Source organism: Ixodes scapularis, unplaced genomic scaffold, assembly GCF_016920785.2.
Source record: "Ixodes scapularis isolate PalLabHiFi unplaced genomic scaffold, ASM1692078v2 PGA_scaffold4__175_contigs__length_147842914, whole genome shotgun sequence".
NCBI lineage: Eukaryota > Metazoa > Arthropoda > Arachnida > Ixodida > Ixodidae > Ixodes > Ixodes scapularis.
In genome coordinates this window covers 17,203,900-17,223,893 of record NW_024609879.1, presented here as the reverse complement: position 1 = coordinate 17,223,893, position 19,994 = coordinate 17,203,900, and the positions used below count along the sequence as shown (strand labels likewise).

Sequence of the window (19,994 nt, the reverse complement as noted above, 5' to 3'; positions counted from 1 at the left end):
TCTCGACGCCGTGTGGATGTGTTTTGCGAGTGCAATGTGCGTGAAGCCGTATGTGCCTCTGGAGCAGCGTTTTACTTTACGGCCTGTTCACACTACGGTACCTTCATGTGCGCTTTGCTTGGGGTGATGACATCTGGCCATTTTGTTTCGAACGCTTATTTTTATTTTTTGTTCTGAAGCGCGTGAAAGAGCGTGTCCCTGTACGTGCTCGTGACGCTGACTGTGCTACGGCGACATTTTGTTTCCTGCGATTTCTTTGTATTTTGCCTGTGAGCGCGTGCTGTCGGCATCGGGTACTACAAACGATGGCATCACCCTAAACAGAAGGACATTGAAGGCCTGTTCACACATGCAGCGGAGCGCTACAAGCATAGCGCTAACCTCGCGCTTAGCGCGTGCTGACGGCAGCGTTCACCAGCTTTGTATCGCACCGTCAAAACTGTTGCTCATGGCAGACGATAAGTAGCTGACGGCACGTGAGGAGCGCTACATCAGCGCTTCGCTGCATGTGAGAACCGGCCTTGAGGCACCCTAGTTCACACATGTAGCGGAGCGCTACAAGCGTAGCGCTGACCTCGCGCTACGCGCGTGCTGACGGCAGCGTTCACCAGCTTTGTATCGCACCGTCAATACTGTTGTTCATGGCAGACAATAAGTAGCGGACGACACGTGAGAAGCGCTACATTAGCGCTTCGCTTCATGTGTGAACCGGCCCTCTGACGACTGTATGTGTAACTTGCGGCACTCGCGGTCCAGAAATTAGCTTGATCCAGTATCTAGTCGCGACGAAAGAGAAAAGGGGGGACGGAAAGAGGGGAGGGGGAAAGGGCAACGTCAACGGCGGCGTGTTTTTTTTTTTGTTTTTTTTTTTTTTTACTAGACGTTTATGGCAATCAGTTGAGTAGAACGAAAATCTTTATTTCTGTGTACCCTCCCCCCCCCCCCTTTCCCCCAACTGCAAAACACTTCCAACACCCCTAGCTCAATTGTTCAAATAACTGGCGATGTGATTTGAGCCCTTAAAGTTGACTTTGCGATCTTGGTTCCACGGGGTGCTTTATTGATAACAGATCGCCAGAACAGCTGGACAATCCTGAACTCCGTGGCCGATATATGATGCACAGACATCTACGCGCGACACAGCTTCAAATCATTGCCACGGCGTCGATTCTTGGTCGGTGTCCAAGCATGCGAAGGCACAGAGAGGCAGCACTTCGGCGCTTCGGGCGCACTTCCGGTCTGGGGGTGTAGGGGAAAAACGCCATGCGCGACGGGCATTCCTGTGTTGTTTTGGAAGAAACCAGACTGAAATTAGCCTTCTCGTCAAAACACCGTGGCTGGGGCTGTACCAAAAAAGAAAAACGGAAGAGGTGTGAAGATAAGTTTTAAAGTATTTTATGCCTGTCCGGTTTGTCCGAGAACGTAAATAGGTGCCCCGAAAAGAGAAAGCCAGACAACGTCGGACAACGATTGCTTGTGCAGGAAGCACAGAGAGGCAGCACTCCATGGATATTTGTGGTCGTCAGATTTATTTGTTTTGTTCCAACATGAACGTGGGAAAACTGTCCGGCCCTGGACCACTTTCAGTGCGTCTTCGCGTTCAAGCGGCCGTCTGACCGTTCAAACTGCCGTTTGTGCTTTCAAACTCCTCTGCTTGTTCAGACTGTCGTCTGCTCGATTAAACGAGAGCGGCTCGCAGACCAGTGGTTCTCAAATGAGAGTCCACGGACACTTAAAGGGATGGTGAACCGAAATGTGAATTTAAAAAAACCAATGCCGGAGATGTGGGCGGGACGCTACAATCCCTACAACACTACTAGTAAGGCGATATCTCAAATGGACGGCCGTATTTTTGGAAAAAGAAGTCGAGATTGAACCAGGCCGACGAGGCGCGTGACCGTCAAGATACCAAGTTTCCTCCTCTCTTCGCTTCGCTCCCTCGAAGCCGCGAGGCGGAGAAGACGCGAGGCCGTTCCCTCTCCTACTTGGAGAAACATGACGTCAACAATCCTGCGAAATGCGCCTCTTTTTTTGAAAAATACGGTCATCCATTAGAGATATCGCTGTATGAGTAATGTTTTGGTGTTTGTAGCATCCCGTTGCACGCTTTTGCCGCGTGTTTTAGGGAATCCAGATTTTGGTTCAGCATCTCTTTAAGGCCTCCTTGGGGCCCTCGAGGGTCTCGACTAATAATATGCCAAACAATACTTTCTTTACGTTGTTTTATTTCATTCAGCAAAATAACCCAAACCATATGCGCCAAGTTAATAGGGATGATTATTCTGTTTCAGAGCTTCAAAGTACTTTGCGCAGATTAAGTTTCTTCATTTTCTCCTTTGTAATTGTAATCGTCAAATACTACTCTCTCTCTCTCTCTCTCTCCTCTCCCCCCCCCCCCCCCCCCCCCCCGCCCCTCAAAGGTGATCCCCGAAACGTGAGTTGCTAAGAACCACTGCCGTAGACCGAACGGTGACCGGTAATTGCGATAAGAATTAAGTGCAGGCCTCAAAAGACTTTTAAGCTTGGAGGCTCTTTGGGTCAAGTAGGCTCGGTGTAAACAGTAGATGCAAGATGATGTTGATCGTTGTTAGCAGTGGCCAACACCGACTTGTTATGCCTGATTTACTTGGCCCGATTCTGCTTGCAATTTTTAAAATCGATATCGGATATCGCAGCCATCGTCCACGCCCTTGTAGTTTGAGCGACGTCGCGACTGAAACTACAGAGCAGAATCTCATCAGGTTAATCAGGCTTTAACGTCCATTCTGCGGCGTTCACGCGGAATGAATTACCGCAAGCCAACGCAAAGTTTTTCGGTCTAACGAGCCTCGCTAATTTTACTCAGGACACTATTGTAGTAAGGTCGTCTAGAAATACGTAGTTTCAACAGTTCAAACGCAAGAGAGAGCACGGGGTTTCACGCCGGCACCGACAACATCACATTTCAATGGTTTGTTGACGCGGGACGGTGCCTTTCTTGCTCACACCCATATCGCGCATGCGCGGCGCCGGTGGCGTGCCGCTAGGCGCGCTCTGGTTTGTTTTGTTTATAAACATTACTTGGTGTATAGGTTGGGATAGAACGCGAGAGATTGAGAACATGACGTCACCTGGATGCAAAGATAACAACAAAAAAAACACATAAGTTCTCTATGAGGCGTCGCCCACATGCGCCTATTATCGTCAAAATAAGAAATGTCAGTGTGCAAAATGTGATTTCTTGTTTTGACACTATTAGGCTTAGGTGGCTAACGGCTCATAGAATTTTTTTTTCTTGTCAATTATTTTGTTTTATTTAAGTAGCGTCATGTTCTGAGCGTTTTATTCCAACCGCTAGCGTCACATTCCCACGTATTTTGAGCTTTCTGCGATGCATAGTTTATTTGCCCGGGCCCAAAAACACTTCATTTTCTCGGGTACTCCCTGTACTTATTACATGTGACATCGTCGTCCTGTGTTTACTTGTGCACAAACGCTGGCACGCCGGGATCCCGAATAAACGTGCAAAAGTATTCCATCCGTATCGGTAGGCAGCACGTACAATATTATAGTTAGGGAAGGTCGCCTATTTGAAAATGCAAGCACTTTATTTAATCTCGACGTGAGGTCCTGAAGGGAGGTTTGCCAATCGAAACCTAACCTTAGTGACCAACAAGATCCCAGGTTGCATTGCGCGGCATCACTCCGCTGTGACAGCTTCGATTCGAGGTATATTTACGTGGAACGCTTTCGCAAGAAAGGGGTCATTCCTGGTCTCGATCCCCCCGCCACTGTTAGTTTCGATTTGGATGGGGCTCGCACTGGCATGCGGTCGTGGAATGACTACAACATGACGCGTCTCCGCTTAGACCTCCAGTTAGACCTCTGTTTAACACCCGTACTGCGCTAGCCAAATTGTACATCTGCAACGAAGACACCAGACGTCACTCGAAGGTACACTAACTCCCCGTGTTTGGTGGTCTTGAATATTTCTTCTGGTGCATGTGTAAAACGGGACTGATTGTGTGGCCTCAGTGAACAAATGTAAAAGAGCAGTAATTGCAATCTTTTTTAATCAAGAACACATTATCATCTGCTGATATCTGTCGAATCGTCTAGCGCCATCATAAATTTGCTTACGAACAGAAGTGTGAATAGTTGACTCAAAGTTTCGTGGCAGCTCTCGGCGCTCTACCGCGGTTCGGACTTCCAGCAACCTAGTTTTTACAGCCATCGTTGGTGATTTATTTGGGTCGTTAGCTGCTTGAGCATTGAGTTTGGTGTTATTCTTTCTAAGGCGCTATACTCCACTCACCCCTAAGCTGAGACGGCAGTGGAAGCTACGTCCTCGTTGAACGAGTCATACGCGCCTTTCGCCACCTGGTCGCGCTCTCGCCCATACCCACGCGCAGGGGGCCGGGTCAGGTGATGAAAGGGAAGCGGCTGATTGGTCCGGCGGACACGAAGCTCCCACAGCAGTCTCAGCCTCGGGTGAACGGAGTATAGTATGACGCTTGAAAAATTTGCAGCGCGTATTCCTTGGCCTGTGTCCTACGTTAAGTGGGAACTCGTGCTGACAAAGTGGAGCTTCGAAGTAACCCTCCGACGCCTGATTGCTTTAAAGCTAGCGTCATCGCGGCTTGACGAAGTCGCGAGGCCTGTACGACCAGAAGCGTTGAAGTCGTCCAAAGTTTATTGAGTGATGTTGTTGCGCCAAAAGCCATTTGCAACGCCACTGGAGTCGCGAGAACCAGACCGCTTCGTTGACCCAGTAATGTTCACTCCACTGAACGCAACGCTGTGGTTCATCTGGCCTGAGTTTATGCCACCTGGCTGCTGTGGGGTGTTCTCGTCATCGGGTACGGGCGAAAGTGTCCGATAACCTTTCAATGTGCTCATTTTATGACGCGCACTCGTGAAACCGCCGTGCCCCAGAAGCCTTGCCCTCACTGACTGGTTCTGGACGAAGTCCGGCGGGCTGGTGGCTCGTGGGCTTTCCTCGACCTCCGTCGTGCCATTGGGACCCAGAGCAGCAACGTCAGGGGGTTCCACGTGAAAGTCACCCAAGACTCTGGCTGCGGCTGCACGCCCCCGATTGACAGAGGTGGTCATGACGTTCACTATGCTTTTCACATTTCCTCCGTCGTCCGGAGGCCCCGAATTGATGGAGTCCGAGGTGAGGTCCACTGCGAACACGGGGGAGGCTTTCTCATTTCCTCCGCCCTTCACCTCGGCCGACGCGTTCCCGGTTTCGTTGCCACCTGCTGGCTTGTCCTTGTCTTGGAGAACATAGACTGCTGCGGCTGCGATGCCGAAGGCGAAGCCTACAAGGACGAAGAGGACCACGAGGAAGCAGCAGGATGAACCGCCGCCTTTCTTTTTACTGGCTGGACCTTTGGAGACGGACAACGTGACGGTGGACTCGTCGCTGTCGTCATCGTCATCTTCATCTGAGAGACCCAAAGTATGCGCCATGCGCACACCTGAGGGCTCCGAGGGATCCTCAAACGTCTGAGCGCAATTCTTCTAAATGCGTGTCCTAGAAGGGTCCGGTTCCTGAAAAGCGCGCTTCGTCTTCTTCGACAACAATCCCTGGAAGGCAGTGGGCAGAGCCATGACCCTTTCTATACAACGACGTACTGTAACTAAATATTCTGGCAGACTAGTTGGCTATACATACTAAATTACAAATAGCGCTAAGACAAGGACAGACGAAAAAGTACTTCTTTGTCTGTCCTTGTCTTAGCACTCTTTCTAATTTAGGACCTACTGTAATCCTGACCTGCCCATAAAAAGGCGCCCTATGGGAGGCACCGTCACTGATGAAGTGTCTCCTTTTGACATGATATAATATACGATATACGTATTTATTTCAACTCAGGAGAGACGTTGCCCCGCAGAAAGGCAAATCGCCCATACCCGGACAGTCTGCGGCGCCGCTTCTAATAATAATGAAATGCTATCGTACAGTTCAACGTTACTGTAGAAGGGGTCAGTTTGAAAACTCGCTTCCCGGCGTGTCACCATGTCGTACAGAGCGCGAGAGGTGGCGCTGTGGTCACCCTTAGACTAGAGTACCTGTATAGACCTTTCCAAAAAGAAGCGTGTGGGCGGTGCCATTTTGAGTGTTCGTGCGTATGGCGCATGCTTTGCTCGCATTCCGAAGCGACGAACACGCACTTGCTGGGCTGTGAAGATCGCACGCTGGATTGTGATTTTGTAAACATTAGAAAGGTCTATAGGCTCCCTACCCGCTCATTCACACTGGAAGCGGATCCGCGTTCGCAAAGCGGTTGCGAACGCGGTTGTATAATGATCCAGTACAACTGCACGCGTTATACAACTGCGTTCGCAAGCGCTTTGCGAACGCGGATCCGCTTCCAGTGTGAATGAGCGAACGGGAGCCAGAGTTGCGCGTTCATTTATGGCATGTGGATACAGCTCCTCACGTGACTGAATTCGGCGAATAGCAGCGCCGCGCGTTCCAGGCGCGCGGCGCGCTCAAAAGCCAGGGAACGTACGCCGGGGCGCGTGCACAGTCTACTTTGCTGCACGACACTTGATACGGCTCCCTCCGTGATCGAAAAAAAATTGGGTTCTGTGTATGTTTATACAGCCTAGAACTTGGTCTGCCTCACAGGGGCGACGAGTCTCCCAGCTGTAGACCCAGACAACACTTGGACATCCCCAGGATGTCCTCAGGACAGCCTTTTGAGGACATTATGATGTCCTGAGGATGTCCTCAAATGATCCTTGAAACATCCTAAAAACATCCTATTGTCCGGCCTCAGGACATCAGATCGTCCTCAGGAGGGCAGCCAAGGATTTTTTTAGTACATTTTTAGGACAATGCACTGCAGGTGCAGCTGTTCACTGAGCTGTTAGGATGCTTTCATTTTTATTGTTTCTAGGTTTTCTCCAACTGGATTTTGAACCTGAAGATGCCTGCAAGAGCTGCCTGCAGGAAAAAAATGCTTTGTTGTGCACTATCTTAAAGTGAAATTCACACACTAATTCTAGATCACTAGTCAGTGAGAGGCTAAGAACATAGGGCATGGGAAAGGAGGAAGAAAGCTGGTGAAATGCAGAAGAGGAGAGAAAAAAACCTCTCCCCTCCAGCATCCTGTCGGCTTTCTCCTCTGCGTATTTCTTTGCGCTATGTTCTTAGCCTGTAACTATGAGCATGATCGTGCCATCCATTATTGCAAACAAAGGTAACTGTTACAGAAATACTTTATTGGAGAGCAAATGTTATGCATGACGTTTTTCAATGTCTGCATTAGACGTGCAGTCTGGCTTCGCATCTTGGCCAGCACTAGTCCAAATAGTGAGCGGGATCTGCAGAAAAAAAATCGATTCCATAAGCATTAATAATAAAACCAGGTAATATGAGGAACTTACCATCATGTCGAACACTTGCGGCCTTTGACTGCAGCTTTTTCAGTTTCTCTCCAGCGTGGCGCAGCCATACTTTGATTATGGTCTCCACGTCAGCTTTGTTTGCGCACTCAACATTTGATTTCACTGCTCCAAAAACATTGATTTGTGATGACAGTCACAGCAGAAAGCTAAGATGGTCTAGAAAAAAATCACAATTAATGTTCGTGCGAGGAAGATACCCTTGCTACCGAGTCTACTTTCGCACAGTCGAAAAGCTCGAAGCATTCGTTTACGCGCCGGCATCTTTCCCGTCGAAATTGCCGTTCATTGCTTTCCGCCATTTTTTGGATGGAACAGCGCGGATATACAGACTTGCAGCGCTGACTAACCCAACTCAGTGATATATAATTTCTTCTTCCTCAAATCGTCATCATCTTCTCTTTCGCCGTTAATGAGAACATTTTAAACTTTTAAACACAAAAACCAAATAGCCAATAAACATTAATAAGTAAATAATAAATAAATAAATGAAAGGCTAAAAGTAAATAAAACTAAGAAAATGAACAAAAATAAAATAAAAATAAAGTTTAAGGATATTTTTTAGAAAAAAAATTACAATTAAAAAATGAAACTTAAAAATTATTTCTTTTAATTTTTTAAGTTTTATTTCTTTTTAGTTGTCATTTATTTATTTATTATTTATTTATTAATGTTTATTGGCTATTTGGTTTCTGGTGTTTAAAAAATTTAAATGTTCGCATTACGTGCGAAGGAGGAGAAGATGACGATATTAGGAAGAAGAAATATATGACTGAGTTGCTAATCAGCGCTGCGAGTTTGTTTCCTTCTTGTGTGCCTGTGAGTGTGACTGTATCCGCGCTGCTTCATCCAAACATGAATTACCATCTAGCCCAAGCATCCATATTATCAAGCCATCATCAACCTCGGCGCTATTTATGTTTCTGTCCTGGTTTGGCTTAGCTTGCTTGAGTCTCTCGGATGGGCGGATAATTGCCATAACGGTACACCTTGTAGTAGGCGGTAGCTTGCGCCACCTAGAGTGAATGTTGCCAATGGAACTGAATTTCGAAATACTGCGCAAATACAAAACTAATGATAATTGTAGTGCGTCCTGGTTTTATTAACGAATTGTTTGATCAAAACTATAGTTAAAAGATGTCCTAAACTTACGCAACTACATGTAATAATTTGTATGTGAAATTTAGTTGAGCAGTGAACGTGAACTGTGTATACTACCGCTATTTCATTCATTTATTTGTTTAAAACGCAATCAAATTGAGGACGTATATATTACCTCTAACTTTGTATCCTTCGTCCTCAATAAGTCCTCGGAAGAACGTTTCTAGGATGATCCAGCGACTGACGTTCTCAGGATGTCCTGAGGACGTCTTGAAAACCTTGAGGACGTTTGTACCTTTCGAGGACGTCCTGAGGATGTCGGGTGTTGTCTGGGGATGAGCAATTTAGCCAGTGCAGTACAACCGCTTGCCTGGGGTCTTTAACGTGCACCACGCAGTAGTGATACTAGACTGCACGCCGGTACAATGCTCACCCAGATCGAAACGGACAGGGGTGGGGATTGAACCCAGGATCCCTGGGTTCTGCAGCGCGAGCTTTCGCTCCACGTGCTCCGAACTGGTGTGCGCTAGCCCACTCGGCCACTCGGATCTCGGCGAATAGCGGCGAGGGCGGCACGCGCACGTGGAATCAAACGCGCAACTCTGGCTTCCGTAGGGAGCGTATACAGGAACTCTACCTTGGACTAGCCTTGGACTTGAGTTCCTGTATTAGCGGCGAGATGTTACGGTGGCGCCCTCGCTTGGTTCCCTCTCGTGACGCCATGTCCTTGCGAACAACAAGTTCGATGGTGTTTGTAATTAGCATGTTGGAAGCTTGAAATCATAGCGCTCTGAAACCAACCTTGCCAACCCCGTCAAAATCGAAGTTCATACATTTCTCTTATATCCGTCCATCAGAACTCATTTGCTGACGTCATAGTCAGCATTCGGTCAATCATGGCAGGCCGACCACAGCGACGGTTTCGATCGCGCACGTCGCCAATAGCTACGGGACCCAGAGTTGCGCGTTCATCCCCGTAGCGCAGTCTTTCCTGCACGGCATGTTGATCCAGCTCCTCACGTGACTGAATTCGGCGAATAGCGGTGCCGCGCGTTCGAGGCGCGCGGCGCGCTCAAAAGCAGGGGAACGTACGGCGGGGCGCGCGCAACGTCTACTTTCCTGCACGGTACTTGATCCAGCTCCTCACGTGATCGGATCTCGGCGAATAGCGGCGCGACGGCACGTGAAAAAAAGACGCGGAACTCTGGCTCCAGTAGAGAGCCTGTAGACCTTTTCCGCTTACTCTCGCCCCCGACCGCCAAGTAGGCATATCTGGTATGGGCGACAAAAAAAAACATTACAACCTTTCAACCTGTGAATAGTAAAAAAATAGAGGGGAGACAAAACGAGAACGAGAGACTGTTACACTTATCTCCTAGGTGCATTCTATTGGCGTGGCGACTGCAGAACATGTTTTCGCCCATACTGGAAGTGACGATATTTCAAGATGGCGGCGCTGTAGTGGTTCTAGTACATGAACACAAAGCGGCGCCAAAAGCGGGCGCCGCCATGTTGCGCGCTCTGGCGTGCCCGCGGGATACCCCACGATAAGCTCGTGATAAAGAAGATCATGCTTGGATTCGAACGGGGCTGGTCGTGTTTGTTTTTAGAGCGCAGCTCTTAGGGGCCCATTTCCGGCTTGAGCGGCGTCGGCGTCGCCGTCGGCGTCGCCGTCGGCGTTGGCGTCGGCGTCGGCGTAACCGCGCGGTGCATCATGAGAAATGTCCCATAATGCACCGCGCGAGGCCCTCACCGGGGTCACGTGACCTCGTGGGGGGGCACGTGACCCCCCGAGGTCACGTGACCCCGGTGCATCATGGGAAATCTCCCATAATGCATCGCGCGAGCCCCCCACCGGGGTCACGTGACCTCGTGGGGGGCACGTGACCCCCCCCCCCCCCGAGGTCACGTGACCCCCCGAAGTCACGTGACTCCCTTGAGGTCACGTGACCCCCGCCGATGTCGCGTGACCCCCAATGACGTCATCGTCACTGATGACGTCACCGGCATCCACATCGTCATCGTCATCATCACTGATGACGTCACCGGCATCCACATCGTCATCGTCATCATCACTGATGACGTCACCGGCATCCACATCGTCATCGTCATCATCACTGATGACGTCACCGGCATCCGCATCGTCATCGTCATCATCACTGATGACGTTACCGACATCCGCATCATCATCGTCATCATCACTGATGACGTCATCAGTGACGTCACTGATGTCGTCACCGGCATCCACATCGTCATCGTCACTGATGACGTCACCGGCATCCGCATCGTCATCGTCATCATCACTGATGACGTCACCGGCATCCGCATCGTCATCGTCATCATCACTGATGACATTACCGACATCCACATCGTCATCGTCATCATCACTGATGACGTCATCAGCGACGTCACTGATGACGTCACCGACATTCGCATCGTCATCGTCATCATCACTGGTGAAGTCATCAGTGACGTCACTAATGACGTCATCGGTACCCGCATCGTCATCGTCAATGATGACGTCATCAGTGACCTCAGTGATTACATCATCGGCATCGGGGGTCACGTGACCCCCCCTGGTTAGTTTAACCCCCCCCCCCCTGTGCCCCTCCCTCCTCCTCCTCAAGAGCTGCGCTCCAATTCGGCGTTACAGGGAGTTGTAAGCAGCTTTCACTTTTTTGATCCTGAACCGGCGTTCTCGGACCCACAGAATATTACAATGGCTTTGATAAGGATAGATAACTGGGCGAGTTGGTGAGAGTTCATGTTGAAAAAACAGCGCGACTAAGACGAGGACACATAGACGAAGAGAACACAAGACACAGCGCTTTGTCTTGTGTTCTCTTCGTCTATGTGTCCTCGTCTTAGTCGCGCTGTTTTTTCAACATTACAATGGCGACGAAAATGGGATACGAGGAGGCGACGAGGTAAACGTTTTTTTTTTTCCTTCCTAGATCCGTCCCCTCCAAGCATGATCTCCACGCCCAATCGCTGCGCATAACGTCTGGTTTTAGTTCAAGTCAACCACCCGCTGCTTCACAGTCTTTATTTCGATTTGCATTGTCAACCACCATGTCGGTTGCAATCTTGCAATTTCTCTAACGGTAGGCTTCGACCCTCAGCGTGCTTTCACTATTTCCGTGGTTTCTTTTGACATTTGACCATCATGACTCAAAATATCGCTTTTGGAACGGCGATTCTGCCGCCGCCACCCGTCTTTCTACCTGTTCCCGACACGCCCACCCTTGCGTGGCCGGCATGGAAGCGTGCCTTCACCGCTTTTCTTGGTACTTCGGGGTTCGAACAGATGGAACCGCGTCGTAAAAAACAACTCCTATTTTCTTTGCTCGGCACGGAAGGCCAGCGTGTGGTTGACGCATTCCGCTTGGACGATGCACCGGCGACTGAGCTCAATGACGAGTATGAAATATTTTTGGAGAAGTTAGAAAAACACTTTGAGTTCTCGGGGTCCGTAACACTGGAAAGAAAGAAACTCCGTGCTAGAGTCCAACGTCCCGGCGAATCAGTCTCCGAATACCTCGCCGCATTACGTCATCAAGGCTCTTTCTGTAGCTACGGCGCTACGTTAGACGAACGCCTGTGTGAAATCTTTTTGGAGGGGTTGGATTCGAAGAGAGTTCAAAAGGACCGCATTTTACGTGAATGCGTCGGGGCCGAGGTACCCACACTGGACAGAGCGTTCCAGCTCGCAATACAATTTGAACAACTTGCGAAAACGACTGAATCGTTTCATCGTCAGACGAGCGCGGTGTCGTCTTTCCCTGTTAACGACGGAAGCCGCGGTTTGGAACCGGCACCGGTCCAAGATATTCATGAGTATGCTCAGTGGCGTGCGAATCAAGATGGCGGAGCTTCCGGGTCCCCCGCCCAACTCTTTCACCAATATGGTCATCCTCTGTGTCCTTCCACCGGGATGATTCCGTCGCAGCGAGGTCCCGTGATGTCGTGGGGTCAACCATCGTCTGACGGCTATCTTCTCCGTTTCCAAGGGCGGGCAAGGCGGCCAACAGTCCGCGAGCCTGCTCCTCACCGGGCGAGGGAGAGAAAAGATGCAGGCTGTCTCTCTGCGTGCTGGTTCTGTGGCCGGCGCGACCATGCCCGCGAATTCTGCCCGGCACGGAACGTGACATGCTTTCTGTGTGGGAAGCAGGGACATTTTGCTCTGGTTTGCCGCAGTCGTCAAGCACAGTCAGCAGCATTCATTAACGATGAACGGCAAGCATCATTTCCAATGCGGGGTCGAGGACAACCTTGGTGCCGTGGACAACTTGCCGGACGCTACCAGAGCGGCCGTTTTTATCGACGAGACGGATCGACCCATGTGGGAACTGTCCATCAGGAAGTCCCGCCGAGTGTGACCTTTGACCAGCACGAGGTCTCGGTGCAGTCTACGGATCGCCTCGCACGCGACCCGGGTCTCCGCAACGTGTCCTTGGCAGATGTCCAGGTAAATGACACCCCTCTCAAGCTTCTTATTGATACAGGATCTTACGTCTCGATTTTGAACGAACAAACATTTAATCATGTAAACAGAAAACTTAAGATTAAGCTTCATCGTCCACCAAGAACCTTAGTGCATTATCTGCAACAGTCCATCCCCGTACTGGGATGTTTCTTTGGAGAAGTGGTTTTCAAGAACCGATACGCGCCGCTGGAATTTTACGTGACGCGTACGGGACGATCATTGCTTGGAACCGACGCAGTGCGCGAGTTGAGCATGACCTTATCTGAAGCTGAGTACCATTGTTCCTATGTGAATGCAGCTGGAAGTGGAGCAGAGCCACCTCGGAATGTAGGGCCGGCTGGCGCTCCGCAGCGACGACCCTTCACGTTGTCGTCTCGCCAGTCATCACAGCCACCAAGTCATCAACCTCCAGTTACATCTAGCAACAACCATCCATCTTCAGTACCGTCGGGTGCCTACGTATCCAGGCCACTACAACCTTCTTATGGGGAACAAACAGCTCCCAAAGTCTTCGAAGAGTTTGACCAGATATCGTCGGCCAACTCCAGTCCAGATAGTCATCCTGCAAGTCAGTGTGGAGCCAGTGGTCCAGAGCGTCAACCTGAAGATCAACGTGGTTGCAGTGTTCCACAACGTCATACTGATCTTCCTGATCCTCGAAGTAGAAAATTATACCAAGAGCCTATTCCTGAGCAAAGCAACCTTCCTTCGAAGGGTCTGCAGTCAAGTCTACCTCCACGGGACACATCCCAGTTACCCCCGGGATTTGAAGACTTTGAACACCTGTTCGATCCCGAGTTGGGCCTGGTGCGGAATGAGACGCACAAGGTCAAGGTGCGACATAATGTTCCACCAGTGCAGTCAAGGCTAAGACGTCTTCCTCTAACTCTTCGTGACGCCGTCTCCGAAGAGATCTTCAAACTGGAACGGCAAGGAGTCATTGAACGCGTCAACGCTTCGGAATGGGTTTCTCCCATCGTCGTTGTCAAGAAACAAGACGGAAATATGCGGATGTGTGTGGATCTGCGAGCGCCAAATCAAGCCATCGTCGTTGACGCTTTCCCACTCCCGCACATCGACGAACTTTTGAATTCCCTCCGAGGAGCAGCCGTCTTCTCCAAGCTAGACCTTGCATCTGCGTACCATCAAGTTCGCCTCGACCCCACAAGTCGAGATCTAACGGCTTCCATCACGCATGAGGGTCTTTTCCGTATTGAGCGCGTATGCTTCGGACTGGCATCTGCACCTACAGCGTTCCAAAAGATCATGTCGAAAATTTTGGAAGGATGTCAAGGCGTCCAGTTTTATCTCGATGATGTCATCGTCTACGGACCTTCGTAGGAGGAACATGATGTAAACCTCCGGAAAGTCTTGTCTTGCATCTCCCGCGCAGGAATGAAGTTAAATCGGAAGGGTGTTTTCAATGTCCGTGAACTCATATTTGGGGTGCCGTCTCTCCATGGAAGGGTTAGCACCCCTTGCATCGAAGGTAGATGCTGTTCTGAATTTTGAGACTCCGTGAGACTCTGCAAGGCTGAAAGCATTCTTGGGACTTGCCGAATACTGCAGCAAATTTGTCCCGCATTGTTCCACTGTGGTCGAACCACTTCGTCGTTTACTCCGAAAGGGCGTTCGTTTTGTCTGGTCCCCCGAAGCGGACGCGAGTTTCCAAAACATCAAGGCTTGCATTCAACATGCACCCATTCTAGCCATGTTTGATCCGTCTCTACCCATTATCGTGGCTACAGACGCTTCTCATTACGGCCTGGGCGCCGCCCTTCAAGAGCAGCATGGGAACCATCTTGTCCCTGTCGCTTTTGCCTCCCGATCACTCACTGACGCTGAGCAGAGGTACTCAACTGGGGAGAAGGAAGCTCTCGCTTGCCTTTGGGCCTGTGAGAAGTGGCACGTCTACTTATGGGGACGTCCATTTGTTATTCGAACCGACCATCAAGCACTTGTGACACTTTTATCTAACAAAGGATCTGGTGTTCGTGCGTTGCGCATCACACGTTGGACGGCGAGACTGATGAATTATAATTTCCGCATGGAATATCAAAAAGGGTCTACAAACTTAGTCGCGGATGCGTTTTTACGACTACCTCGCCAAGACACCGAGGGTGGTACTTTGTTTGAAGAGGATGTTGTTGCTCTCATAGCAACGCCCTTGTCACGTCAGGAATTTCAAGAGGCGACCACCAATGACACCGTTCTGCCTAGCGTCATTCGCTACACCACTGAGTCCTGGCCAGACGACAACAATGTACACCCAGAACTACGACCGTACTTCCACGTACGAGATCAGCTCTCCCTCCATGACGGAATACTTTTTCAAGGGGAGAAGATTGTTTTCCCTGAAAATCTGCGAGACCACATTATTCAACTGGCTCATGAAACTCACCAAGGGATTTCTAGAACAACGAGCATCATCAGAGAGCAGTACTGGTGGCCGCGAATGAACCAGCAGATAAAGTTCAAGATAGAAAACTGCATAGTCTGTCATTCCACCGACAAGCCGGTCAAAGCAGCACCAGCACCTCTTCAACCGATCAAGTTTCCTGATAAACCGTGGGAGAAGCTCGGGATAGATATCGTGGGCCCAATAGAACGGGCGCCATTAAGTCAGCGGTTCTTCATTGTCCTCATGGACTACCACTCCAAGTGGCCGGAAGTTCAAGCAGCAGCTTCCGTGACTTCATCTACAGTTATAAACTTTTTGAAAAACATCTTCGCACGTGAGGGATTACCCTGCGAAATCGTCTCGGACAATGCTGTCCAGTTTGCGTCGAAAGAATTCCAGGAATTTCTTCATCAGCATGGGATAAAACATCTCAAGGCATCCCTGTACCACCCCCAATGCAATGGGCAGGTGGAAAGGTTTAATAGAGTTCTCAAGTGCTGCCTACAGTTGGCCGTCGCTCAAGGCCGTCCTTTACCAGATGCGGTCCGTGATTATCTGGAGACGTATCGTCGGACGCCGCATGCAGCAACTGGAGTTGCACCATCGTGGCTTCTTCACGGAAGAATTCAACGGTCGAAACTGGACCTACAAGGAATGGAAGCCAGGTCACTCCCAGTGGATTTTCCTAAGACACGTGCACGACTGCCACAGCGTGTGCAGCAGTACCAAGAAAAGATGAAATCGTATTCGGACAGTCGTCGAGCTGTCCGACGACCCCAGTTCGTCCCTGGACAAGCCGTCCGGATTTTTCAACCATCCCATCGAGGCAAGTTACAACCGAAGTATTCAACTCCACAGATCACTCAGAGACAAGTAGGACCTGCAACATACGAATTTGCAGATGGACGCCGCTGGAACGCCGCAAAATTAACGAAGACGCCACTGAAGACAGGGCGAGAATATTTCGATTCAGATTGGGAGGTTGACGATATTGATGTGCACCCTTTTTCTCAACAGTCCGGTCTTTCAGTACCAAACACTTCGGGTCCTGGCCCTACCCCCGAGGTGGCTGGATCTCTTAGTTCCCTGCTGTGGGGCCTCTTCTGCAGCCGGTTCCCGGGCTGGCGACGTCCCCTGTTCTTGGACAAGGGCCTACGTCTGAGCCTGGTGGGGCTCCGGGTCCTCTTGCTACGTCTGAGCCTAGTGGGGCTCCGGGTCCTCTTGCTGCGTCTGAGCCTGATGGAGCCCTGACGTCCACTGGTGCAGCTGAGCCTGCTGCACGTGTTCCTGACGTCGAGCCACATACGCCTTTGGTCCCTGAGCCATTGGCTGTTCCTGTCCCTGCCGCTGTGCTGCGTCCCGGCTCCATTGTTCTTCCTGATGCTGCACTCACCCTAGAGCCTCGGGTTGGCACTGTTCCTGACTGCGAGCCTGCACGTGCTGTTCCTGCTCGAGATACCGGTCCCGGCACGCCTTCAAAAGACACTGAGCCTGTGGAGGTTCCCTTTTCTTCTGCGACCGGCCTCGCTGACTCATGTGAAGGGCCATTCAGACCAAGATCCACAAGTAATCCGGTCCCGTCTCTGACCGGCTCATCACGTTCAATGCCTCCTTTGGAGAACTCCGTAAGTGCTTGCGAACCTGAACCAATCGTGGCCGTTGCGACGAATCGACCAAAACGCCAACGAAGACTACCGGAGAGGCTGAAAGACTATGTGCTCTCGTTCTACAACACTCAAAAGTCAACACCGGAGAAACCGCGCCAGGAGGTGGGACCTGGGGGGCTATGTTGCGCTTTTTGCACTCCCAGGAGACTAGGGAGAGGGAAGTGACGTCAACGACACAGAAAACGCAGATTGGGTGTTGATTTCGTTTTCTTCTGTCAACATCCAATCTGCATTTGCTGTGTCGTTGACGTCACTTCCCTCTTCCAAGTCTCCTGGGAGTGCAAAAAGCGCAACATAGCACCCCAGAGGTATCCCCCACAACGACACAGAGCTTCATACAATTCACAAGCCTAAGGTTTGAGGAACTTGCAGAGTGAACTTTGTATACATACGAACAGTGCTGTTCGGGCATTTTACCCAATCCGAGGGGGAAAAGGAAAATATCATAACTGTGTTTTAAGCTTTGCTTCAAAAAAAAAAGGGAAGGGCATATGTAGTGGTTTTAGTACATGAACACAAAGCCGCACCAAAAGCCGGCGCCGCCATGTTGCACGCCCTGGCGTGCCCGCGTGATGCCCCACGATAAGCTCGTGATAAAGGAGATCGTGCTTGGATTCGGACGGGGCTGGTCGTGTCTGTTTTTTGATCCTGAACCGGCGTTCTCGGACCCACAGAATATTACAAGCGCCCTTGTGAAAAAGGTGTATACAGGAACTCTACCTTGGACCAAAGAGTGTATTGGGAGAGTTTGGCCATTGAGCGGAGTAAAGGTCTCCGCCAGCGCCGAATACTGCACCCAAGGTCAGAGCGCAAAGTAAAAGGGTGACACAGCGACAACCAATCAGCAGGCCGCGACGTCACAATATTGAAAACGACATTTAAAGTGAAATGGAAGCGTCCGACCTCGGCGTCTCGGAGACAGTTTGCTCTAGGCTCGCTTGCTAGAACAGCGTCTCTGCTGAGACTGGCTGAAAGAAAACAGTGCAAAGGCTGGAGCGCGCGAGCGTCTAGAGACGCGGCTTGAGTCCCGCTCAGCTCGTGCGTTGGCTTTGGCAGTGCTTTCTTTCCCCAGTCTCAGCTGAGACGCTGTTTCTATCAAGTAGGCCCTGGTTTGGAGCGCACGTATGTTTATACTACCGTTGAATGTGGACGTGACGGCAAACTCACACGCGCCAAATTTTCCGTCACCAAGAGTTAAACCTTTCCTCTAGCGACGCTAAAATGGCTTAAATTAGTCGGTTCGCATATTTAGAGCTCACGACCACCGCTAGGGGCTGTTTCGCGGCCTGTGGTTGGCCCCGAGATGCTCGCCTATTCAAACCAATCTAAAGCCAAACTCTCCCAATAAACGGCTCTGCCTTGCACTAAAGACCCTTCATGTTTCAAAAGTAGCGCAAGGTGCGTTGATGCACGAGGCACGTGCAACGTGCAGCCATTAGGAAGATCATGGCTAGTGCCACTAAATATGCTACGCTTCAGAGCAACGACACTTGGCCATATTGTGGCTTTAAATCATGGTTGCCAGTTATCTAAAGCTTTATCTGAAATCACATAAAACGCTTTTCCGTCCTCCACAAATGTTTAAACAGATCGCGACAAAGCAAAGCAATATTACGTTCCGAACACCGAATCTAACGCTGAGGAACTCGCACTTCTGGATCATTTCGATCGGCAGTTGCGTCTGCTCTGCACAAGCACCAAAATGGCGGCGCCCACAACAATGTCGGGGAACAGAGTGCCCATGGGCGTACCAACCGGGGGGGCAAGAGGGGCGCTTGCCCCCACACCCCCCAGTTTTCAGAGTGGGGGGGGGGGGGGGGGGGGGGGCAAGGCATGTGTTTTGCCCCTCCCCTGAAACAGCCGCCACTGGGCAGGGCAAACACTGGCGGGTGGCGCTCAAGGGATACCAATGAAACCGCACCCCGGCCCTGGAGGGAGGGGAGGGGGGGCAAGAGTCTGGTTTGCCCCCCCCCCCCCCCCCCACTCAAAAACAAGTTGGTACACCACTGGGAGTGCCGATACTCTAAGCGCAGCTCGTTTAGTGGCTCTAATCATGGCGACACAGCACAGCATTAAGCTAGATTTCAGACGCCATGTACTTTCCAGAAGTGGCGCGCCGCACGTGTCTCGAGCCTTTCTACAACAAAAACTGGCGCCACTTTTCCCAGGACAGAGGGGCTTTACCTTGAACAAGACTCCGTTTATTTATCGTGTGATCAAGAACGCAGTTTACTACAGGTACCTTTAGCTAAAGGACCTAAGCTAAAGGTACCCTTACGCTGCCGTGTGAATTGGGTGTAACTAGGGGTGTAACTGTATTAGCGGCGAGATGTTTTGGTGGCGCCCCCCCCCCCTGTGGTTCCCACTCGTGACGTCATTACCTCGCGAAAACAAGTTCAATGGTGTTTGTAATAAGCATGGTGGAAGCTAGAGCCACTAAATGAGCTGCCTTATTTAGCTTATTTAGTGGCACTAGTGGAAGTTTCAAATCATTGCGCTCTGAAACCAACGCTGCAGGCACCGCCAAAAGTGAAGATCTTCCACTCCTCTTATTTCCGTCCAAGAGAAATCCTTTGCTGACGTCAGAGTCAGCATTCGGCCAATCGTGGAAGGCCAATCACAGCGACGCTTTCGATCTCTCACGTCGCCAATAGGCTCTGCTTTCAGAGCCAGAGTATTGCTTTCCTTCTCCTTTCGCCGCCAACTCCGTATTGGCGGAGAAGCGGTCACATGCACCGAGCTGGATTCGGGCTTCGTGAGGGAAAGCGACCTTGCAGGCGTCGACTTTCGGCCGAATCTTGTTTCTAGCATTGCGTTTGCGAAATTATACATCCTACACTAAAATAGAACGAACTGGAAGGTTCCTTGACCATTCAGCATTATGTGTAGCCACTGGATACAGTGTAATCGCGTTGTTTTATAACGCGTGCGATGTTTTGAA

The 19,994-nt window shown here is 50.5% G+C and overlaps 1 protein-coding gene across 1 annotated transcript; it reads left to right on the top strand.

Moving 5' to 3' along the window:
* Positions 1-11,665: 11,665 nt before the first annotated feature.
* On the top strand, positions 11,666-16,637 carry LOC115329856. The gene is made up of 3 exons (XM_040221659.1): positions 11,666-12,967; positions 13,428-13,700; positions 16,404-16,637. The coding sequence occupies exons 1-3, from the start codon at positions 11,666-11,668 to the stop codon at positions 16,635-16,637; spliced, it is 1,809 nt and encodes a 602-aa protein (XP_040077593.1).
* The last annotated feature ends 3,357 nt before the right edge of the window (positions 16,638-19,994 follow it).